The sequence below is a fragment of the Cydia fagiglandana genome, chromosome 5, assembly GCF_963556715.1.
Source record: "Cydia fagiglandana chromosome 5, ilCydFagi1.1, whole genome shotgun sequence".
NCBI lineage: Eukaryota > Metazoa > Arthropoda > Insecta > Lepidoptera > Tortricidae > Cydia > Cydia fagiglandana.
The window spans coordinates 12,068,971-12,094,695 of record NC_085936.1 but is presented as its reverse complement, the minus strand read 5'-3'; the positions used below and the strand labels follow the sequence as shown (position 1 = coordinate 12,094,695).

General features: G+C 37.8%; 1 protein-coding gene across 1 annotated transcript; it reads left to right on the top strand.

The window, feature by feature from the left end:
• Positions 1–952: 952 nt before the first annotated feature.
• LOC134664825 (RYamide receptor-like) lies at positions 953–24,539 on the top strand. The gene is made up of 6 exons (XM_063521561.1): positions 953–1,631; positions 1,725–1,923; positions 5,453–5,521; positions 6,394–6,552; positions 7,203–7,290; positions 24,365–24,539. The coding sequence occupies exons 1-6, from the start codon at positions 988–990 to the stop codon at positions 24,532–24,534; spliced, it is 1,329 nt and encodes a 442-aa protein (XP_063377631.1). The 5' UTR covers positions 953–987; the 3' UTR covers positions 24,535–24,539.
• Positions 24,540–25,725: the final 1,186 nt, after the last annotated feature.

Here is a 25,725-nt window from a genome sequence, read left to right as displayed (position 1 = left end):
AAAATTTGAGTATGAATAAATGGTTTTATTTTGATATTAAATGCCACATACTCAATCTGATGCGATCATCTTTCCATATAGATTGGGTGCTGGCTGCATTATTAAGTACATTCATTTGTAGATATTTTACAACTTTCACCATATACATGATTGTAGCTATGTTAACCTTCTTCTCTTGAACTTATAACTCCTAGTAACTAACTATTAACACTAACAGATCAAAATTACAAATTATCATGAAGATAACCAAATAAATGAGACGTATCGTGTAAACCATAGACTAGGAATCCTCTAGACCGAGTTTAGAGCAATTATTTTATACAACCGATAATGCCAAAAATGCGGGGGTGCGTAGGACGAGGTGAGCAAAGTCCCGTGCCGTGATTGGTCCGTTCAAATACACGGACGTCACGCAAAGACACTTTCGACTCGAACATGGAGTAAAATTACTGTAGGTATGCGTGGCAGAGGGGGTAGCGCGACGACTGCTCAGTCTGGAGGATGTTTTGTCTGTGTTGTAAACTAAGACGCGACGTTGGCGTAAACAGGCGTAAACAAATGCCACAGCACGGTGTTTGCGAAAGCTGGCACACAGTAAACACAGTCCGAATTATGGCTTTAGGCAACATTATTTACAGCTGGCTTTCGCTCCCGACACACGCGCCGCAACGTAACGCCCAATTTATACTCGCATTACTGTTACATCTGATTATAAAACACTCACACCAGGAGGCCTATTGAAACTTTAAAAGTCACATATTAATCTGTTTTTGTTTGCTGTGTATCCCGCTATTACCAATATTATAAGTACAAGTGCGGGCGAACACTCGGACAACTGCCAAAATATCAAGTAAAATGTAAAGTACAGATCAGGACTAGATTCCCAAAGTTCGAATTGGCCTCGAAACGTGCTTATTACTCCAAACCGTTTATACATACGTTTCTTTTCAGGTCTCGGAGAACCTCAAGGATGTGAAAAACCACATAATGTATGGCATCAATCATACAGAATATGAATTTGAAATTTATGAGCCGAGACGAAACAATGGATTAAATAAAAATGTCTCATTCGAAGAAAATTCTACAGCGTATACGAACGAGACATGGGCGGACTACGAGAGCTGGTGTTCAGCGAGCACTTCGACGGGGGATTTCCTGACGTCACCGCTGTTTCAAGCGTGTGTTTACTTTATGTACTGCACAGTGTTTGTGGTGGCCCTCGCGGGCAACGGGCTAGTGTGTTTCGTGGTGCAGACGTCACCGCGCATGAAGACGGTGACGAACTACTTTATAGTGAATTTAGCAGTTGGGGATATTCTGATGACTCTGTTTTGCGTGCCGTTCTCATTCGTGTCGATGTTAGTGTTGCGCTACTGGCCCTTCGGCGCCGTCATGTGCAAGGTGGTGAACTACTCGCAGGCCGTGTCCGTGCTCGTGTCCGCGTACACGCTGCTCGCCATCTCCATCGACCGCTACATGGCTATAATGCGCCCGCTTCGGCCGCGCTTAGGAAAAGCTGCCGCCAAGCTCGTGGTGGCAGCCGTGTGGGGAGGCGCACTCGCCACAGCTGCTCCAATCCCCGTTGTATCGACACTCCAAAGGCCGACGGAGTGGTATAAAATATGTCAAGCGTGAGTAAATACGTGAGTGTTGATAAAATTGAAAAATGTTGTCGTTTTTTATTGAAATAGTTTTAAGGGAATAATATTATGTAATTTTCCCAGAGACATTTGCCTCGAACAGTGGGAACGGGTCGAGCAGAGTACGCAGTACACGTGCGCTCTGCTGGCGCTGCAGTTCGCGCTGCCGCTGTGCGCGCTCGTGTGCACGTACGCGCGCATCGCGCACGCCGTGTGGGGCGGACGCCCGCCCGGCGAGGCGCAGAGCGCACGTGACACGCGTATGCAGCGCTCTAAGCGGAAGGTGAGTTCGCATCACTTTTTACAGCTCGCCTGTTATAAGTTACACTAACTTGTTCTACTGTCCACGATGCGCACACGTAAACGCACATAACATAACCCTTAAATTGGCAACGGGATAGAGGAGGCACATAACCATTGCTCGTCTTTTTGCATTTGTTTAACAGAATCAGTAGTACAATTGAGCTCCGAGGAGGCATAAACTCTCGACCTTCCACATTCTTTGCCATAAAGGACATTGCATTTAAGGGATAACTATGTACCTATATGTTGTTGTGTAGGGCAGCCGCTGACACGCGCACAATTCTGGTTAATTGAAATTGTACCACAAAAATTACCTACCATTACTTACTGGGGAAAAGTTGTTGTTTAACTCCTCGTCCTAATATGATACCCGAGTAAGCTAAATATTGAGCGTTGCGATGATTTCAAGACAAACTACCGAGTGAAACACCACTTCAAGAAACAGCTCTAAATAATTATGCATCATATTTCTTTGCCACTGTTGTGGATAAAATACTTTCTCATCTGTTTTTGAACAATAAAGAAAGCCTTTACTCATTGATAAAAATCAATAATAGCTTTATGAAATAGGTACTTTAAGTAGACCAATTTCGACTGCGTGGTAATTTCAACTAATCGAAATATCTTCCGTGTTTTATATTTAACTAGAGTGCCACATATGTCCAGATAGCGAAAAAGATGTGTTATGTGTGACTCTAGTTAATAATGCAAAACATGGAAGATATTTCGATTAGTTGAAATTAACCCGTAGTCTAAATTGTCCCGCTGCACCTTAATCCTTTTACTAAACTGAACATCTTGTATTTTGGACACGCGACGTGTGCTTGAGTGTTTTTCAACGAAAACTTTTACGTCATTGTCTCATTGTATTAACGAGTTTGAAGTAAAGTAGGTGTCTATTTTTACGGAAAAAGTTTAAACTCGGTCGTTTTTGTGCGTGGGCCGCGTGAGCGATTTCATTCATTACTGCCAAACGGCTTTGCAAGTTGAAATAAAAACCCGGAAACAAAAAAGAAACAACAGTAATGAGATTAAAATGGTGTCCTAAAAAGTTGTAAAAATAACAGTGGCGTATAGTAACAGCACCAGTCATGGGACATTTAAGAGGAAATTTGGAGTATTTATGATATTTCCCGTATACATGTAAATGGTCTACCGCTTAGCGTGTTAAAAGATGAAAGTCCTATCCGTCTTTCATGTTTTAGGCTTGTTGTATCAAAGATACAGCAATTAGTTTCCACATATTTAACAAATTAAAACTATGCTTTTTTTCTCCAGTCATGGACACCAAAGCTCCAGTAATGGGCCCCCGGTAATGGACGTGGATCCAGTAATGGGCCCCCTATAATGGACATTGCTCTATCAGTATAAAATATTGAAATGGGGAATAAGTTACGGAAAAAAAATCAATTTTTGGTATAAGCTTTATTGCTGAATGTATTTTTCTTTCCACAGCCAATTATTATTGTATTAGATCCATCGAGACAATTCTAATATACCCAAACACAATTAGTTAGGGTTTATTGCGATAAAGTTCCCATGGCCACCTCCTGTCTCCATCATCAGATTAGGTCCATGTTATCATAATATTGCATTATCATCCGATTTACATACTTAATTACGTACTTACACAAAATTTCAACTGAATCGGAAATCGAAAAGTGGCTCAAATTCAGCTACCAAGATTGGACCCACACTAACTAACAGGGCAAGTTAAATAAAAGTTTGGAAAAACGATATTAATTTATCCGAAGTCCGAGAATACCTCCTTTCGATTTCGATTGACATATTTCGTAACTTCATTTTACTTCTGTATTGTTTAAATATGATATTATGGCATGGTAAGCATCATTCTGTCAATTGTCCCATCATAGGAGGTACGCAGTTTTACAGCTCCTATAATGGGATTGAGCCAAATACCACTATTTTTTTACATCTGTGGAGTCACAACATAGTGTGTTGTATACCTTATCTCATGGTAAATGCAATTAACAAAACACATTCTAGTTTTCATCAAGTATTAATTAATTGAAATTTAATAAATTAACTCACCTCTCTTAGCGAAGTTGTTAAGAATTCGTAGTGGTATTTTTTTTCAGTGACACGACAACTTTTGGGTTGACGCCAATTTCTTAAAAAGCAACCAAATTTAATGAAACTTCAAACTGAAACAGCTCTAGGACTCTTATTTATGATAATATACAGCCAGTGTTTATAAACTACTTTTAGATACTTATTTTAGAGGAATTATGTTTTTTTGTCCCATTACTGGTTCCACGTCCATTATAGGGTATACTACTATAATTATTTTTATAGCACTTAATTTTACAGTTAAAGTTAACACACTTAGCGCCACATGCAACATCCCACTAACCCGGAGTTAAGCGGTTAAACCGTTAACCCAGTGTAAAATTGTACTGGTAACCATGGTAATTCCCGGTTAGCCCCGGGTTAGTGGAATGGTGCACTGTTAATATTTTAGTTGCATAATTGTCTAATGTACTTTAAATTATAAGATAGAACGTATTTGCCATTAGTCTAATAAAACATGGTCTTCTCTTCCCAGCGTGACACAAGCCTACATCACAATAACATGGCCGCTATATATAGCGCTATCGCATATTATCATATAGCGCTCTCGTATGATGACGTAGGCTTGTGTCAGTCACGTGACCACGAAAAGACGGGAGGCGGAGTATATTATGATAACATGGTATTTGTACAATGTTGTCTTGCTGTAGGTACTATATTTTTAGACAATGTTCGTGGTACGATATATTTAATAAAACATCAAGATGTACCTACGTGTCTTGAAAGTGAATACGCATAACTCGATAAGTTGTAATTTTAGTTTGAAGTTTGAATACATTTACATAAATATAATATATTGTGCAATTTGTGCATACAGCGAGCTACCGATTTGCATAGACGCATTATGAATGGAATTAATTCATAAAGTGCATGGCCATCACGTTTGCTCTACATATATTTAAGGATCGGACAAATAATCTTTTGAAGTTTTTGAATTAATCAAGTACCTACGTACCTATTGTAACTATAAAGGAAAATTGATATTTAGTTATCGATAAATCGAATGTGCTTATTTGATTCGGTCAAATTGTGTTTTTTGAAAAACTAATTATAGCCATCTATGAATGTAGTATGATACCTTTGGGTATGGTGTTTTACGCAGGCTAGCGTCCCGTCCCCTCCCCCTGACGCAACCCCCCCCCCCTTATATAATTTGTTTTTCTTGCCCATACATTAGAACATAATTTAACCGAATCAATTGCTAGGAATATTATAATGCTGAATCTTCAGTTGAACTGTTTTGTCGGCCTATAGAATAGGTATAAGTATTTTATAAGGTGTGTGCTTATTTTTAAATTTCACGTGAAAATATTATAGACATTGCTGCGTTTGTCTCACAAATAACGTTTATAGAAAAACTATAAGACGTATGTAAAGATTTCATCTATCTTTTGTTTTAATAATGATGTTGTTTGCAGATGATCAAGATGATGGTGATGGTAGTAGCTGTGTTTACAATTTGCTGGTTGCCACTAAACGTGTTTATAGTAAGTGCATATTACCTACAATTGCCGATTACACACGTTGTAAGCCAAGCATTTACAATTTCATTTTAACCATTATAATCTATATATAAAGCGCCTACTTATCCTTTTGTATGTTTTCAAAGTGAGGGAAAGGAACAGTTAGACGTTATCTTGACAAATTTACCTAGGCAATAATTTAAATAGGTCATAACTGATCAATTAATTTTATGACCTATTAGAAGGGATTAAGACAGGTTTAACTTTTAATTACTAGTAGGTACCTACTTATCTTAGGTGTCTGTACCTGCCTACTTTCATATTTGATTTATATCATTTGATATTTGCCAGTCGCTTTTCGGTGAAGGAAAACATCGTGAGGAAACCGGACTAATCCCAATAAGGCCTAGGTTGTCCCCTCTGGGTTGGAATGTTGGTCTGGGTCAGATGGCAGTCGCTTTCGTAAAAGCCTACGTCAAATCATGGGATTAGTTGTCAAGCGGACCCGAGGCTCCCATGAGCCGTGGCAAAATGCCGGGATAACGCCAGGAAGAAGGAGCAGACCTGCCTACTTTCCTCACCTGCAAAAAAAACAACGGGTTGCACTCCAGGAGTGCCGGCAGAAGTGAAAACTCAATCACATTGTAACAGTTTTTCAATCAGGTCACGTGTCCGTCTTACGGATTTTCAATCTGTCGGTCACGTGACCTGTCGCGAGTTTAAAATTTTTTCCCCATCACAAAAAGTGCACAGCCCCGCTAAAGAAGTTTTCATTTCAACAAAACGCCAATGCGATAATATAACCTTCTTAAATCTATTCGATGGTGGCTACATTATTTTGTCTTTTCATACTATACTTATTGTTGATTTCATTTAATGATTGTATTATGGCACAGGTGTTGTGGACGACGCACGAGAGCGACGCGGAGTGGGGCGCGTGGCCGGGCATGCCGTACGTGTGGTTCGCGAGCCACTGGCTGGCCATGAGCCACTCGTGCTACAACCCCATCATCTACTGCTACATGAACGCGCGCTACCGCCGCGGGTTCAAACAGGTCTGCATCTTGTATTGTGGCACAGGTGTTGTGGACGACGCACGAGAGCGACGCGGAGTGGGGCGCGTGGCCGGGCATGCCGTACGTGTGGTTCGCGAGCCACTGGCTGGCCATGAGCCACTCGTGCTACAACCCCATCATCTACTGCTACATGAACGCGCGCTACCGCCGCGGGTTCAAACAGGTCTGCATCTTGTATTGTGGCACAGGTGTTGTGGACGACGCACGAGAGCGACGCGGAGTGGGGCGCGTGGCCGGGCATGCCGTACGTGTGGTTCGCGAGCCACTGGCTGGCCATGAGCCACTCCTGCTACAACTCCATCATCTACTGCTACATGAACGCGCGCTACCGCCGCGGGTTCAAACAGGATTCCACTTTGTATAGTACATATAGCCTACTGGGGCCAGCTATAAACTGCTTTTTAATGGCTACATTATCAAACTGTTGCATAAAAAGTGCAGTAGTTACGGTAGACTTACCTACAATTACCTATGCTTACTCGAATTCACACTATAAAATAGTATTTATTTTAAAATTTACCTTCCATTTCGACGTAGTTATGTTATAAATTACGGATATTACTGGATATATACCTTAATTTGCTACTGCTATCATAGAATCTACTTCAGACTTTGTCTTTTGTTCACAGGCATTAGCTGGACTGTTATGCATGAGACTGGAAGTCACTCACCGCTCCTGTCACAGATCAAGTATGTGTGATGGGTTGCCGATGTCAGGTTAGTCTTCAGACTTTGTATAGATTGTATTCTACAGTAATGCATTTCGTACGTCATATACAGAGCAACAGTATTTAACGAAGGCTGAATAATCTGTGATATTTTTCTAATAGGTACTTCTCTACTTTATCTACTATATACACAATGATTTTTAATTTGTGATAAGGAGAAGAAAAATATTAATATCTAGCCCAAATTAAACTCATTAGGCTAGGTCTCACGCAATTATCTCATTGTTTAATTAATTAAAAGTTAAAACATAATTAAAACTAATAACCACTGGTTACCAATGGTCATCACAAATACATGAGGTAACTACGACGTCAAGTGCCATCGATATGTCGGGACGGCGACGGAAAGACGGATCTGTGACTTTTTTATTCATATGACAATGACAAGTTATTACTCATAAATTATCAATTGCCATTAAGTTTGTAAAAAGGCAACTCACAGATACAGATTAGTAGAGTGACAAGGATTTTAAGATAAAATTGATCTCAAAATTAAAATTATGATAAAAAAAAACAAGTTTCTTTCCATGTAATTACGATTTCAACGTGATCTACATCAATTACTGATTTTGAAAAAAATGTTCCTGATCACCGATTAAAAATCATCTTGTATAAGTAAGGTACGCATATAATAATTCGTTAACAAAGGTGTACCACCTAGGGACTATTCATAAATTACGTCATTTCAAATTAGGGGGGGGGGGTCTGGACATCGGATGACGGTAGCATGAAGTAGGAGGAAATGGGGTCATTTGAAACATGATTTTCGGATGATTATAGGGGTGGGGGGGTCAAAAATCGTCAAAAATCGATGACGTAATTTATGGACAGCCCCCTACTCACGGCAGGCAATATGACTTTAATAGCATCAAAATTGCGTGTGCTGAGTACTTTCCGAGAGACTGTCATCTTTTACGACTGTGCTAATGTGCCTTTATGTCCTCTTTGCAATTACGTTATGCCTATCCATTTTCATGGAGTACTTACATGCTTATTTCCATGTAGATAATTACATATAAAATAAGTAAAAGGGTGTAATGTGTCATGTGTCATACACGACAAGTAAATCCAGGCAAGATTATATTCTTCTAGGCCAGTCAAACTCGAGCCAAAAAAGCGTTTTGAGGTATTAATTAACCTTTTATACATTTTACCTTGGATTGACAAAACCATTCGATGTAGAAGGATCCCACCGTCAAAATCAATGTATGTATCAGCAAGGTCGCTATAAATGAGACTTTGGTAAAAAATAATTAGGATTTTAACATGATTTTACCCAAAAAAAATCCATGATTTTCCAAGTGGCGACCATATTTTACAATGTTTGACTACGAATTCATATTAAGGTACTTTTCTCAAACATGCAATGAAATATTGATGTTATGTTCCTTATAATAGGCTGCGAAGTATGACGTTTCAGGTGCGGCTAGGACAAAAGGTCGTTAATGGAATTTCATACACATCTTGCAGGCCTAGGCCGGCAAAGTCCTCTTTTTTAATTTTCATTTCACATATATTAGTGACACAGCATCGTGGCATTCATCCATTAAAAAAAACTAGAGGCAGTATTTGCTTTATGGTTCGTAATGACACTCTGCCACTACGCCTATAAAAAAAAAAACAAAAAACAATGTTTGCTATAATTTGCAGTTTTATTTGTATAAAATCAACATGAACTTAATAAATAATACATTCTATAATTTTATAATTTTAAATTATAAATTTAACTACACAAATTTAGAATAAAATTAACCTAAAATTATAAAACTACACAAATAAAAACATTTAAAATATTTCATCTAAACGTTAGCGGTAAAAAGGTCTACTCAAACACGCGTAGTTATATTTTTTAAATTGTTATGGAGGTAAAGTTGAAAAATATTCATTCTGTTTTATTGGATTTATGGTGCGTTGTTGATTTTTTGACTTTAATATGAGTTCCGACGAAATAATGAAATTAATATTAATTGTAATCGTAGGTGTTGGAATTGGCAGCGTAAGCAGAATTGATTTTAAATAACTTGCTGCCTCTGCCGCCAAGTCAAAGACGAAGTATGTATATGGTTGCTTATGGCAATTTTATTATTTGAGAAACTAAGAAAAATGGCTTACATTTTATTAGAAACAGTTTTGTGGCATATTTTAAATGAATGTAACTACAAATTCGTCAACACTGTGGAAATTATACTTATTTACTCCATGCATAAAGCAACGATGTATGTGAAACATGATATCAACATGAAAGACTATGTAAACTTATGTGACGAAAACGACAGTCAGACGGATACAAGGCGAAAAAATCAAAGATACATGAAAATATACGGGTAGTAAAAATACACGACTCGTGTAAAACATACGCGTGATAATGATATAGGTACGTGTTGGTTATATTTTGGGTGTAGTTTACTTTTAGTTTTTCCTATTAATATAAACTTGGGTTTCGTGGATTTTTTATTTTATTTATTTCATTGCATGTTTGAGAAAAGCACTATACATACCTCGGCGGGAAATGGGGTTGCCCGCGCTCAGACCTATCCGGCCTCGCTTCGCTCGGCCGTCTATATGTCTTCGGCCGGCAACCCCTTTCGTCCCGGCCTCTGTAGAAATGTACTATTTCAGATCCTCAGATGTAACAGTATGATTATATTGATTATAGAGCAAATTTTCCGTCGTACGTTCCGTTTTTTAACTATAAGCAAAAAACAGAAAAAGAGCAACATTTATTCCACAACTGACTGAAGCAAACTCGGATTTCACTAATTCAGCTACTCGATAAGTACTCAAATTACTCAACTTACATAACCAACGCCTCCTTCTGGACGCGATGTTCCTTTATAATCTATGTCATAACTGACTGTCCCAGCCTGAGCGCACCTATTTGCTACCGCGTACCAACGAGCGCGCTGCGCGTAATGGCTCCTCTACACAATGGACCAACGCCGGCCACTCCAAGGGACGCAATTATGCGTTAGAGGGAGCAAGTGATATTGCTATCTCATTCTACCGCATAGCTGCGTCCCTTGGAGTGGCCTAGGTTGGCCCATCGCGTAGAGGAGCCATAAGCACCAGCTGTTTGCAGAATCGCGCTGTCGCACCCACGCTGGAGAACGTGATCCCCTTTACAGGCTGGTTAAATGTTACAATTAGTATTTTAATGAAATTGACATTTTCATGTTCTCTGGCATTGTGTATAAAAAAAAAAGAGTTTGATTCAGTTGCTTCAAACAAAATATAATTAAAAGTTGCCCCGATGTGCCATGCTGTTTAAACTGTTTTTACTCTCTCATTAAACTGTATAGTACTACTTCTAGTTACAAAATAAAATAGGTTTGTGGGTGCAGTTGCAAATTAACATGCTCATATGAATTTGTAACTGTAGCTTTGTTAATTTTACTTTTACATATATCATTTGTATTGTTACCTTGCGCTATACATATATTTTTGTCCCAAATAAATTGAAAAAAAAATCGGGCAAGTGCGAGTCGGACTCGCGCACGAAGGGTTCCGTAACATAATGCAAAAAAAAAAACAAAAAAAAGCAAAAAGAAAACGGTCACCCATCCAAGTACTGACCCCTCCCGACGCGACGTTGCTTAACTTTGGTCAAAAATCACGTTTGTTGTATGGGAGCCCCATTTAAATCTTTATTTTATTCTGTTTTTAGTATTTGTTGTTATAGCGGCAACAGAAATACATCATCTGTGAACATTTCAACGGTTCGTGAGATACAGCCTGGTGACAGACGGACGGACGGACGGACGGACGGACGGACGGACGGACGGACGGACGGACGGACGGACGGACAGCGAAGTCTTAGTAATAGGGTCCCGTTTTACCCTTTGGGTACGGAACCCTAAAAAAAGAATCGGCGAATGCGTGTGGTCTCTATAGTTAATTTTTTTAGCATTAGAAAGACTTACAAGAAGGTAAGCGATCTTGACGTGTTTTTTAATTGAAAAACGCTTTTTAAAAATCAAAAACTATTACTTATGAAAGCAGAAGAATATAAAAGATCGTATTAGATTCATTATTGTTATATATTTGCCGCATTTTTAAAATGTGTTTTTCAATTAAAAGACACATCAAGATTGTTTACCTTATTTCTAATGCTTAAAAAACGAACTATAGTGTCACAACGGAACACACATCCATAGATACATAGACTGGTAAACACATAACCTCCTTTGCATTGCGCTGTTGGGTAAAAATAAGTTCAGTTGATAGTGATACAAGAGCCCTTTACTTGTTATGGCATTAAGTATAACACTTTAAACCAGCGGCCGGCAAATGGCGGCCAGCGAACCTCTCACTTGCGGCCTGCGAGCCTCCCTGGCTATTTTGTATGTAATATTGATAACGACAATGTCTGATAAAGTCATAAATATTACCAAACTGCGGCCCGCGTCAACTTCGGTAACTACTATTTGGCCCTTGGCTGCTAAAAGGTTGCCGACCGCTGCTTTAAACTATCGCGTTTTGTACTGTTAGACATAGAAGTTTTTATGGCAAAATAAAGTGACTGACCAAATGAAATATCGACATATCTGTTAGTCTGGCTAGCCAAAAATTGTTGACAGATATTTCGTTGTTGTATCACCATTTGTCTATGATTTAAAAAAAAAGCTAAAAGTCAGTTGTCAATTTATGTCATTCATTCAAATTGTTTGCGGTTTAAGGGGTTTATTTTAAATAATATTAATAATGTCCATACTGTGTGAGGTTCGCAAACTATTATTTAATCTCGTAAATAATTACGACAACGTGCGAAGTCGACGTGTAGCGTTGTGTAACGAGAAATGCTGCAATGTTTACAACTCCTAAACAAATGTAAACAAATTAGGAGGTTGGTGCTTTATAAATATTTTGATACTTAGCATTTAGCATATTTGGCATAATACTTATGTATTTTTTTGGTGATGGATATTTACGGTATTATCGCGCTAGGTCTTATTTACACTACTTTTCATTTTTCGCCTTGTTACAATGGTATATGGCGAGAAAGTGTTAACATATGTGTTTATAAATCGTTGACTGTACTTTACATAGTGGTAGAAATTATGTAAGCTGAGTTTGATGCACGTCAACGTATATTTAACTTATATCCTTAGGTACCTTACGTGTGCACAGAAATCAAAAATATTTTCTAGCATCAAAACTATAATTCCTACTACACAAAGTGTGACCAGCCCAAGATTTTTTGAATTTTCCGCCAAACATTTGTGTAAAATTTAAGTAGCCAGACTCTATCGATGTTACTTTAACTTTATGTACTTAGATATTTATTACATTTTATAAGAAAACTGCTACCGCGAAATGCACAACACGTTCGTCTTGTTCTCTTTTTGTGCCAAAAATATGTAAGTACTACACTTTACGTTTTAATTTTTAAGTACTAAATATATGTCATAAAGAAATTATGTAGCGCTTTGTAATTGATTGGAATTATTGAAATTCCTCGGTAACTTACCTATAGTAAGTAGAAGTCACATATGTTAAATAATAATCTATGATTTATCGACGTTTCATTTTCTCAAACACTCGTTTATGCCACAATAACTTATATGTCTGGTACAGATATTTAATCACACGAACGGGTCTACCGCGATATAATTTCATTGTTTTCACTCGTTTCAGCTGAGTTGCACCATGGCAAGCCGAATACAGGGTGTGGCCTGTAATAAGAGCAAAAAATCAAACTGGAGATTCATTGGAGTACCCAAAGTTACCACCAAGTGGTCCCGATGGTTCAAAATTCTTAATTTAGGAGAAATTTTAATTTAAAGTCAAGTTTAGCACGCAATGGATTTTAACATTGCGTTACGGTCGCTTAACTGTCGTAAGATGTCATGGTACCGGGACGTCTTGGTACGCGCCTTTTAGTACAAGTTATTTTAAAAATGAATACAGAGTAAAGTAGCTCTTATTATTAGGAAGTCAGAACTCATTCAATATGCAATGACACGTTATGTTTTGTTGACAAACTCGAAATACTTTTTTTTGCTATGTAATGGTAAATAAAATATTTTTTAAAATAATTTATTTTCGTAATAAAAACCTCCATAAAACACTTAACTTCATTACCTACCTATTTGAAAAATGCTTTGAACTTTGTCAATATTGACAACTGTCAAGCGAATGCACAACAATTATTTATGTAATCCAATCTTGTTTATGATGGAATTACATGATTGAACGGTGGAGCCAGAAGAAGTTCAAACCAAGCTGTTGCACCGCAAACGATTTCCTGATCGGAGGCAGACTGACAGTGTCATCGTCAACGTTGAACGTAGTGCCACGTTTGCGGGACAACGAGCCTGTCCGGGGCCCGGGACGGCGGTGCAGCCTCCGCCAGCGTGCAGGCGGTGATATGCGAGTCAGCATGGCGTTATACTAAAGAATAGTCCGCAATTTCGACAACCACCAGTACCAAAAAAAAACAGAACTATGTGTATTCTATGGATCTGTCACAGAAGTCGTATTAGAGGAGAAAAAGTACCTACCTGATTCATAACAGAGTCATTTGAAAGAATAAGGATACCTAATAATACATCGTATTATCGAAAAAGCAATTTATCGGCCAAGATTATGAATGGAAACTGAAAAGTGTTTGTTATTAATTTGTTAGTTGTGAAATGTAAGTACTTGTGTTATGTAGTTGTTCAAGATTAATAAACTCAGTAACTATACGTTTTTGTTTATTATTTTTTCCATGTGATGTAATTATTTACATGAAGCAATAGGCGTAGCTAAGGGTGGTATTCCATCTGTCCAATTTTTTGTCATTTTGTCTCACTCTGCCATTAAGCAAAATGTGAGACAAAATACACATTGGACAGGTCGAATACCACCCTTACACGTGGCCAAAATGATATTACTATTCCATTTACAAGTACGTTGCGTCATTTGACTACGTGTTAGATAGTTCTACTTATGAAAGAAAGTTTCCAAAGTTCCAAAATTTTTATTGAATAGTTTTGGTAGCTTGTCGAAATGGTTATGTAAACTGCAATTCAGTCTAGTTGGACCACATTTTAACGGCTGATCACCAAAACGTCTTTACAGAAACACACCGGGTAATTATTGATAATAATATTTAACATACGTAATTTGCATTCGTGATGGCTTGCCCCAATTTGTTCGTAGGTTTTGGTCGGGTAGTTACACAAATTTCTGTTTTAACAATGAGGGTGTACATGCCCTGGCTCGCTGCCCTCGCAAGAGCAGCGAGACCCTTTGACTCGGCCGGAAAAAGCCGACCACATGACAATCGGAGAACGGCGAGACGAGACAAGGAAGACCGAGACAAGACGAGAGCAGTCTGTACACACTCGCTCTCGGCCTGTCTCGAGGTGTCTCGCGGAAAGTGTACAGCCGGCATAAGCCTGAGCGAGTTTACAAAAGTTATGCAAAAGAGTTAGTTCAAAGTAAAGAGCAACGAGACGGTAAAGATAGAGTCGTACCAAAAAAAGTCTGCAGCGGATTTAATAGCCCACGCAGTGCAAGTGTCATTTATACGTCATAATTTCATAGAAGTTTGACGTTTAAAATAACACTTGCACTGCGTGGGCTATCAAATCCGCTGCAGACAATTATTGGTCTGACTCTAGCGACAACAGGATCAGTGTGTCCCTTTCTATTATTGCCAGTTCATAGGCCTGAGTTACACTTGTAAGTTTTACTTACGTAAGTAGGGACACGGCTATACTACAGAATGAGAGATGAATATCGTTATCTCATTCTAACAAATAGCTTTGTCCCTACTTACGTAAGTAAAACTTACAAGTGTAACTCAGGCCATAGAAATAATAAAGACGGTACCTATCTATCTAGTTTAGTTTTTAATTTCAATTTGTATTTTCATTTTAAGGCGTTAGTTTTGTAGGTTGTTTTAATTTTAGGTTACATTTTATTGTAAATTTGATATTTATTATGTTTATGGTTTAAATATGGTTCCCCTCTGGGTTGGAAGGTCAGATGGCAGTCGCTTTCGTAAAAACTAGTGCCTACGTCAAATCATGGGATTAGTTGTCAAGCGGACCCCAGGCTCCTATGTGAGCCGTGGCAAAATGCCGGGATAACGCGAGGAAGAAGAAGAAGAAGATGGTTTAAATAAAAAGTATTCATAATAAAGACAGCATACGTAAAAACTGTTTGTTTAAAGTCATACCCAGAATAGTCTGCAGCGAATTTAATAGCCCCAGCAGTGCAAGTGTTATTTTAAACGTCAAACTTCTATGAAATTATGACGTATAAATGACACATGCTCTGCGTGGGCTATCAAATCCGCTGCAGACTTTTTTTGGTCCAACTCTACAACTGTTTTCTGCCGGGGTACGTCACCTTTCAAAATATCATAAATATTGTAATAAACCTCCACAGGGACCTAAACCATGCATTAGATTGTTTAATCTATTCTCTCTTACAACATACATGACAATCGACGTCAAGTTGCTAATTTATCAAAATAAAGCAAACTTTACAAATACTTAATAATATTAATTTAGTAAACTAATCAATTATGCACGTGAAATATGAAACATATGGTTTAACGAAACAACAGTAAATGAAAACCGAGCTTTATTGTCAAATCAGAGTTACGAATGTGGGTTGTGGTTGCACCAAATGTGATTCTCGTTGTGATCGCAGTTGTACAGCCAGATGAATTAGCAGTGAAATTCTTCGTTATTTTTGAGAAGGCCCTCCACCCAGTATTGCACATGTTGATGTCGTGTCGGAGCGAACTCAAACGGAGAACAGGTTGTACCATCGTTCGTAGTCGTTGTCGTGAAAAAGAATCATCCTAACAAAATTTTAAAAGTGCAAGTTATCTCGTGAAGTGGTTATCCATGTAGTTTGGCGTAGTTATTATCATTTATCAGTGATTTTATTGCACATTTTTTGTTGGAACTGCTTAATAAACAGTTAAAGTTACTTTATAGCGTTTTACTCATTTTGTCCTTTTGTCCGTTAGGCCTATTTGATAAGAAAACTGTTAAGTAATGTTGATTTCCACATTAAGTACTGAACATTAATTGAAAATTGCATAGGTTTAAAAAGCAATATTAATACATTTAATAGGATTTTCAATATTATTGAAAACGATCGTAAATGTCAATGTCAAGTATTCCGACTGGACACATAACGTCTGCAGTACATTGCTGGCTCGATTAATTTTGTTAGAAAATAACAGAAAATTATTTTTTCATTTTAATTAATTAAAACTATTTGGACGTAATTCCTCATTACTTAAAGGGCGTATATTTTAATTTTTTGCTCTTATTACAAGCCACACCCTAAGCCTTTTATCAAACAAACACTGTAACGCTAATTGCAAGCTGGCTTAGAATCTTAACAATTTTGATTAAACTGTAATTCAGCGTAAATAAATGAGTGCCCGTGACGTGACACATATTTTATATACTCGTAGTTCATTGTTTTATGTACTAACTTGAAATTGACGAGTTTTACTCAAACGTGATTATGTGTCCCTATTTTAACAGCCATTAAATAAACATTATCAGAAAGGTAAAAATGGAAAAAGTTTTCTAATTACCAAACACCTAATGTGCCTGCTTTTTTTAGACGCAGTGTAACATGGCTGGAAATTGCTGCTGTTAAAAGTAATAGTAATAAAACTCAGAATAAATAAACAAGCATATACTCGTACCTACATAGCACGTATCAAAAGAAAAAAATGATAAAACTTGGCAACGAATAGGTACACACATCGTGAGTTATTTGACAATTGTGTCAGGTTGTCTTGGCAGCTGTGATGATGATGTTAGCGGCGTTGACCGTTTGCTATATATCATCACACTCGCACTGAAAATGTATGTATGTGTTGTATGTTGTGTATTACAATAAAATAAACAAAACCTGACACAATTCAGATGTCAACATTAAATGTTATTCTTATATTTGGTTATTAAAGGAAGCGTGCAAGAACTATAGGGGGCAGTACAGGAGCCCCAGTTCATTCGCACGAAGTATAAATGTCTAGGTAGTTTAAGACAGAAACAGAAGGGCCAAAGGCAGACTGCAAAGCACGTACTCGTAGGAGTCTCAGGGGAAATTTCTATATAAAAGACAATAGGTTAACCTACTCTTTGACAATTTCAACTGTCCACGCCTACCAATTATGGTTCATAATTTAGCCTGCTTGTACTTAGTCAAAGGACCAGAATGTAAAAAAAAATATGGATGGTCCAGCAAATCTAGTCAGTATAGAAAAAGGCGGCAAGTTTAAAAAATGTAGGCGCGAAGGGTTATCGTCCCATAGAAAATATGATTTTCGCGCCGTTTTCTACTGACAAGATTTGCTTGATCAACTGTTATATGACATGTCGCCGATAGCGACTAAAATTACAAGTGAGTGTCGGTAACAGTTTTGATCTAAATATGTGAAACACCTAATATTTATTTCGCGATAACATGATAAAGCAATAAGTACTCGTAAGAAACGGGAGCGATAAACCAATATTGCGGTGTCATCGAACAACCCATTTGATTTTGATGTCACTTTAACGACGGGGAAGAGAGCCCAATATTTTTTTCTGGGTCTTCCGTTCAATTTAACACAACAAAAGTGACAGAATCAATCACAATTTAACAATCATATTTATGATTTTGTATTCTAGATGTTGGGTTTGATGTTGTTTTGTAGGAAATCTTGATTAGCAGGTATTTACGGACCGTTTTCCTTTCCTACTATAGAGTCGTAGAACTTTGCGCGTGGGCGTATTATGAAACCAGGCCCCGTAGACAACATGCCAATCGCTAACGCTAACTACGTAGCGAACGAAACGCAACTGTCACTGCCACACTAATAAGGAAGAGTGATAGAGAGACACGAAGCGATTCGATGGCGAAGCGTAAGCGATCGTCACCTTGGCTAGGCCATTTGCACGAGCCAAAAGTCTGTAGGTAGGTTATTCACATTAATACCCTTTGTGCTATTAATATGAGACGAGCTAGTCAGTCGTTATATTGTCTAAAAGTCTTCTAGAAATCGATTTTCACTTATGTCATCTCAGATTTAGGTATATTTGGTATATAAGTATAGTAAATACCCTATGTGCTATTAATATTAAACAAGCTAGTCGGTACATTGTCTAAAAGTCTTCTAGAAATCGATTTTCGCTTATGTCGTCTCAGATATAGGTATAGGTATTTGGTATAGCCTGTCCGCTTTCCTAAGATCAAGTACGCCATAGTACCTAAATCTATGGTGAACTTGATCTTAAATATAAATCGGACAGGCTATATCAATACATTCAATATGATGGCCTGAACACAAATATGTATTTATTTGGTCGTATGGCATTAATACAATTCATGGTGGCTTTTAAAAAATATATATTAATATCTAAATAGATTCTTCACTCAATGGGCAAATGTAAACGGCATAAATAAACGTGTTGAAACGTTAACGCGGTGTCTCTGTCGGCGGCCGATCGTAAGATTAGGCAGATCGTAATGTTCCTGTGTATTGTTTTGACGATAGTCGCATTAAACCAATAACTTAATAGGTAAGATAGGTTCGTTAGGTTGCTTCAGATGCCCGAAGGGCAAACTGCCCAGAAATAGGAGCGCCGAGGCGCTCCGTCGACTCAGGGAACGAGTCAAAGATTTTCACGTTTCACGATATGCCTAGGAATTTCACGATATGCCTGATCTTACGATCGGCCGCCGACATCTCTAAGACGAAGATTTACAACAGTTGTGTGATGACAAACGGCATAATAAAAAAACTCAATGTCTCAAGGTCTATGCCGTATGGCATTACCTCCGCCATTTGTACTATAAGGTTTTCTTTTGTGCAATAAAGATTAAATAAATAAATAAGGTCACTAAAAAGGTAGTCTAGTATAATCACAGAAGAGATCTGCAGAATACCTATCCAAAGGTGTTGATATCGATATACAGCACGTTAGGCGTCTGTGCTTTAGTCGCTCAAGGGCGGGGTACATGTTTGAACTAAACATTCAGGCCACTGGGGCATAAGAGCTTGTTAACATCATTCTGAATTTTGTAACGGACGACAGGGATGCAGCAATACGTAAACTTGAGATGGAGATGTCTGCATGGTGTACTGCAAAATTAAGGAAGGTGTAAGAAGTGTTAACGCTTGAAAGGACCTTTGAGTTGATGGGCCAAAAACATTTCTGGGAAAGGGTGTGGACAATACAATAAGAGTTAACCACTGGGTGCTTATATATCTTGCTTTTCTTATTTGAATATCAAGTACCTACCTATTAAAAATGTATCCCGCCTTTAGGTACACTACATAATATAAAAGGGTGCAGCGTAGAAACTAGCTTTTGATTCTCTTTGCGATGTTTACAGGATAGACGAGGATTAATTAGCGCAAGTTTAACAACAGTCTTATCCCTCAACCGGCTCAACGTGATATAATAGAGAAACGCATTTTGAGTTAAATACAAATAACAAATAACATGCCGGATAGACGTGAATAAGTTAAGTGTAATTAAAATGTGTATGGCCCTGATATATGTATGTATTTTTTCCTACCTACCTCTAATGGAAAAAATATACACATACAAACAAGATAAGTAGAGTCTGGGGTCAGGAGCCACTTGCCCTTATTCAGATTAATTGCGAGTTCTCGCTGAAATGTTTGTTAATTACTATAATATTATAAATGTCGTGGCCAGGACATAACCGTTATGGGGGCTTTGGGCAGCCAAATTAATATTTCACTAAATTATATTGTACATATTAGTAAGATCACCACATATTCTTAATTTAAAGAGTCATTTCATTTATGAAATAATATTACTTACTCGTTGCAATCCGATAATGCACGAATAAAATAAGAATACGAACGATGTTTATACAAAATTGTGTTCCTCCAATACCTATTTGACACCATCTATTGATTTATTTTGAGCAGAGGTCTAAACTCCGAACAAAATGGATGGAATTGAGACCTGCCGCGTTAGTATCGCCATCTACCAACAACCTCAATATTGGAGGAACGAGATTTTGTACGGATATTTTCCAACTTATTTTATTCATCCATCGTACAACAAAATAATTCAATCGCATTAAGTCGCTCATGCAAGTATAGTACATTACTACAGAGGCCGGGACGAAAGGGGTTGCCGGCCGAAGACATATAGACGGCCGAGCGAAGCGAGGCCGGATAGGTCTGAGCGCGGGCAACCCCATTTCCCGCCAAGGTATGTATAGTGCTTTTCTCAAACATGCAATGAAATAAATAAAATAAAAAATCCACGAAACCCAAGTTTTATTTATAGAAAAAACTAAAAGTAAACTACACCCAAAATATAACCAACATACCTATATCATTATCACGCGTATGTTTTACACGAGTCGTGTATTTTTACTACCCGTATATTTTCATGTATCTTTGATTTTTTCGCCTTGTATCCGTCTGACTGTCGTTTTCGTCATATAAGTTTACATAGTCTTTCATGTTGATATCATGTTTCACATACATCGTTGCTTTATGCATGGAGTAAATAAGTATAATTTCCACAGTGTTGACGAATTTGTAGTTACATTCATTTAAAATATGCCACAAAACTGTTTCTAATAAACTGTAATCCATTTTTCTTAGTTTCTCAAATAATAAAATTGCCATAAGCAACCATATACATACTTCGTCTTTGATTTGGCGGCAGAGGCAGCAAGTTATTTAAAATCAATTCTGCTTACGCTGCCAATTCCAACACCTACGATTACAATTAATATTAATTTCATTATTTCGTCGGAACTCATACTAAAGTAAAAAAATCAACAACGCACCATAAATCCAATTAAAATAGAATGAAAATTTTTCAACTTTACCTCCATAACAATTAAAAAAAATAACTACGCGTGTTTGAGTAGACCTTTTTACCGCTAACGTTTAGATGAAATATTTTAAATGTTTTTATTTGTGTAGTTAAATTTATAATTTAAAATTATAGAATTTGATTAATTATATATTATTTATTAAGTTCATGTTGATTTTATACAAATAAAACTGCAAATTTATAGCAAACATTGTTTTTTGTTTTTTTTTTATAGGCGTAGTGGCAGAGTGTCATTGTCAGCAAATACAGCCTCTATTTTTTTTTAATGGATGAATGCCACGATGCTGTGTCACAAATATCTGTGAAATGAAAATTAAAAAAGAGGACTTTGCCGGCCTAGGCCTGCAAGATTTGTATGAAATTCCATTAACGACCTTTTGTCCTAGCCGCACCTGAAACGTCATACTTCGCAGCCTATTATAAGGAACATAACATCAATATTTCATTGCATGTTTGAGAAAAATATTTTACTGGACTCACATGAACGGTTTCATAAAAATAACAATATGTGGTGAAAAATAGTACTTTAATTAAATTTTAATAATTGAAAAGTTAATTTAAGGGGTATTGTATTAGGTAGGTATTGTTTATTATGTTATTGGTGTTGTTTATTATGTTATTGGTTTTGTTTATTATGTTATTGGTATTGTTTATTATGTTAATACCGTAAGCTAGGACGTTTTGTGACTTTTAAATATTGTTTGCAGATCAAACCATAAATACCATCAAGAGTAATGAAATCTGCTCACTTTCTATAATTAATTCTTTCTATAATTTCCAAAGTATCGCAAGTTTTATTCGGTCTTGTTTGCGACTCCTCAAATAATTTTTCGTTTAAAAAGTGTTAACATTCAACGTGTATTTGACGGTTCATCATCATCATCATCTCAGCCATAACACGTCCACTGCTGAACATAGGCCTCCCCCTTGGACCTCCATTCGTACCGGTTGGAAGCCACCCGCATCCAGCGTCTTCCGGCGGCTTTAACAAGGTCGTCCGTCCATCTTGTGGGTGGACGTCCTACGCTGCGTTTGCTAGTCCGTGGTCTCCACTCGAGCACTTTTCGACCCGACGATTCGACGATTCGACGGTTTCGATTTGACGGTTATTGATATTAAATTTAATGAATGAAATACCTATTAAATCTATTAAATCAGTGCGTCGCACACAAATACTGACCATAGTAAAACGTACTAGCGTGTAAAACTAATACCGTTCTCGAATCTCGTTACGAAAAGCTCTTTCGAGATTATACATATACTCTAGTATAACATATTATAGTCTCACAGCACCGGTAATGGTGTTCCAACCGGGGTTAGGTTGCACCTTTACTAGATAAGGCACATTTGCGTACAGAGGTTACCTATCAAAGCCATTTTTGCTCGCTTGATTCAAGTAACGCTGGAAAATAAATTTATTTTACAATTTCACTCTGCGAGAAAGTCTGCAGCTAAAGCTTTTGCCTGGTTTCAAGTTTTAAACGTTGCTGAATGTCAAACTTCTGAAGGTGGATTGACTCGTTTTGTCGGCCACCTGAGCACATTTGTATCATGAATTCGCATCTATTCATACATCTATTTTCGGACACTTTATTCTGCCTGAATAATGTATGATTTGGTTATTTTTGAATAGCAAAAAGAATTTGTAAATGTAGCAAAGACGCCATAAACTTTCAAATAGGTACGGGCAGAATTAGGTCGGTAAGTACCTACCTAATTCTGCGCGTACCTAACAGGACGGGATGGTTTGTCCTGTTAAGTTCGTAAAACAAAGTTTGCAAATTGATCGTCCCAGTTCAACTTGGGTATAGTTTAACTTTAACCCGGAGCAATATTTAAATTAATTTCAGTTTGGTGATAATTGTTGTTGTTCTTTTGGATAAAGATAGATAAAATAATACATACCTAGTTGGTTAAATATGGAGTTTGTACGTCGCAAACTGTTGAAATAAATATTTGTATTACAACGGGGAAAAGTTGTTGTTTACCTCCTAGTGCTGATACCGAACAAGTGAAAGATTGCAAAATTGTTTGAAAGTTAAACAAACTTTAACAAAAAATATTTAACTGGAAAACAATTAAAAGTAGGGAAAATTACTCGTAAGTTCTGAAGGTTTAAAAACAAGAATGCTAATATTTTTCTAAAATAAGATACCAACCTAGTTTTAGACACTACGCAAAATAGATTTTATAGCTGGTCAAGCAGATCTTTTCAGTAGAAAAAGGCGGTAAATTTGAAAAATATCGTCCCATAGAAAATTTGAATTTCGCGCCTTTTTTTACTGACAAGATTTGCTTGATTTGATTTGGATTTTATTTGCAAGATTTTTGGTAATTGAATAAAATTCGCGTTAGACCCGTCTATAAATGTGAGTTAATAAGATTTGCTCGACCAGCTATAACTAGATAATTATTTCCTGCTTTACTCATAAATATGCCTTATTAAACAAAATATAGTATATTTATTGTTTGTTATGCCAATTACAGCCGAATAGCATTATTTAAATAGATTTTCCACATCTACCAAACGCTGTTTAGGCGTTTCATCGCACAGTAGGTCAATTTTTATTTAAATTTAAAAATATAGACAAAGGCACTTTCGTTTAATATGCTACAGAGCGCCTCGAGGCACTATTTATTTTATTTACACTGAGCTGCGCTTAATGTACATAAATAAATATAACGCTATAGTAAATGTTTATTTACCTACTTTTTACCTATCGAATTGTCTGACCTTTAAAAAACCTTTTCTCTTTTTAAAAGGATTAAATGCACAGCCTACCATAATAGTACATTATGCAACAAGGGGTTACCCTGAGACATTTATATTTCACGTGTATAGGTATTGCGGAGCTATTATAACCTTTTAAATGCGTCAATATAAATCCATAGCAGTTAATTCCATGCAAAATCACATTTAATAGGAATAAACCTCATATTGGCGTACGTAATAATTGAGGGCTTAAAGTGATTACTTATGTTGACGTGACTATCGGCCCAATTCGAACTTTAAGATACATCAGTTAATAGATAGAATAATAAAATGTGACATTTCTTTAAACAAAAACATCACTTTTGACACTGACACATCTAATCCATATCTTTTCTAAATCTATTAACTGACGTATCTTAAATTTCGAATTGGGCCGGTTGTAAGTGACGACCTTGTATTTGGACCTAATATTCTAACGCAAGGATTGAAATTTTTTTTATTGCCCTCAGAAATGATCGGCATGAACGGCATAACACGTCGCGGCACCATGACGAGCTGCGTGAGCCGCCTCCAGCGCGCGCCGACGTGCTCGTCGTGCGCCTCCACGCGTCGCGCGCCCGCCTCGCGCGCTGCGCCCCCGCCGGTGCGCGCGCTCTCCGTGCGCACGCACTTTAACTAGACTCGGAAAAGAACTGTATGAACGTTACAATCGACATGAACGGCATAACTCGTCGCGGCACCATGACGAGCTGCGTGAGCCGCCTCCAGCGTGCGCCGACGTGCTCGTCGTGCGCCTCCACGCGTCGCGCGCCCGCCTCGCGCGCTGCGCCCCCGCCGGTGCGCGCGCTGTCCGTGCGCACGCACTTTAACTAGACTCGAAAAAGAACTGAACGTTACAATCGGCATGACCGGTACAACACGTCGCGGCACCATGACGAGCTGCGTGAGCCGCCTCCAGCGCGCGCCGACGTGCTCGTCGTACGCCTCCACGCGTCGCGCGCCCGCCTCGCGCGCTCTCCGTGCGCACGCACTTTAACTAGACTCGTAAAAGAACTGTATGAACGTTACAATCGACTTATCAAAAACTGATCTGCCGTATAATAGGTACGTCTTTTTAAAAAAGAAAACAATGGGTTGTCGGAAGTGCCGGCAGAAGTGAAAACTCAATGACATTGCACAGCGCCGCTAAAGAAGTTTGCACTACCTATGTATAATTGAGGTTAACGCCATATAGCGTTATTTCGTCGCATTACTTGAAACCCCTAAGCACATCACTGTTAGTACTCGAGTTATATTAGTACCAGTTAGAGGGAAACTCACTAGATGGCATTTAAATCAATAAAGAAAAACTCAATGACACGTGACGTCACGTGTTACGAATCTTACCTGTCGCGAGTTTAACATTTTTTCCCCATCACAAAAAGTGCACAGCGCCGCTAAAGAAGTTTTCAAAAAAGTATTAGGCACGTGCTAATTGAAGGTAATTAGATGCAGCCGCAGACTGCGCAGATCCATTTCCAACGACAGCTGCACTACTGTTAATTTTACTATGGAAATTGACAATAACACCGACGCGTTCAGTACGCTACCAGTAGTACTACGGCAGTGCTACAGCTGCGGTCAGAAATGGAATGTTACCAATATTAAACTGTTTAGACGACAACGGTTTCACTCACTTGAATTTTTAGTCTCTATTTGCGACATGTTTCGGGCCCTTCGGCTTCGGGGTCCTTCCTTAGGCTCGAGTGAGTCTAAACAGTTTAAAATATGTCTCACGAAAGTTTAATATCGATTGTTACCAATATTCTTAGAGAATAGCCGTGAAATATATCTATAAAATAATATTATACATTAGCTGCAGTCATGGATA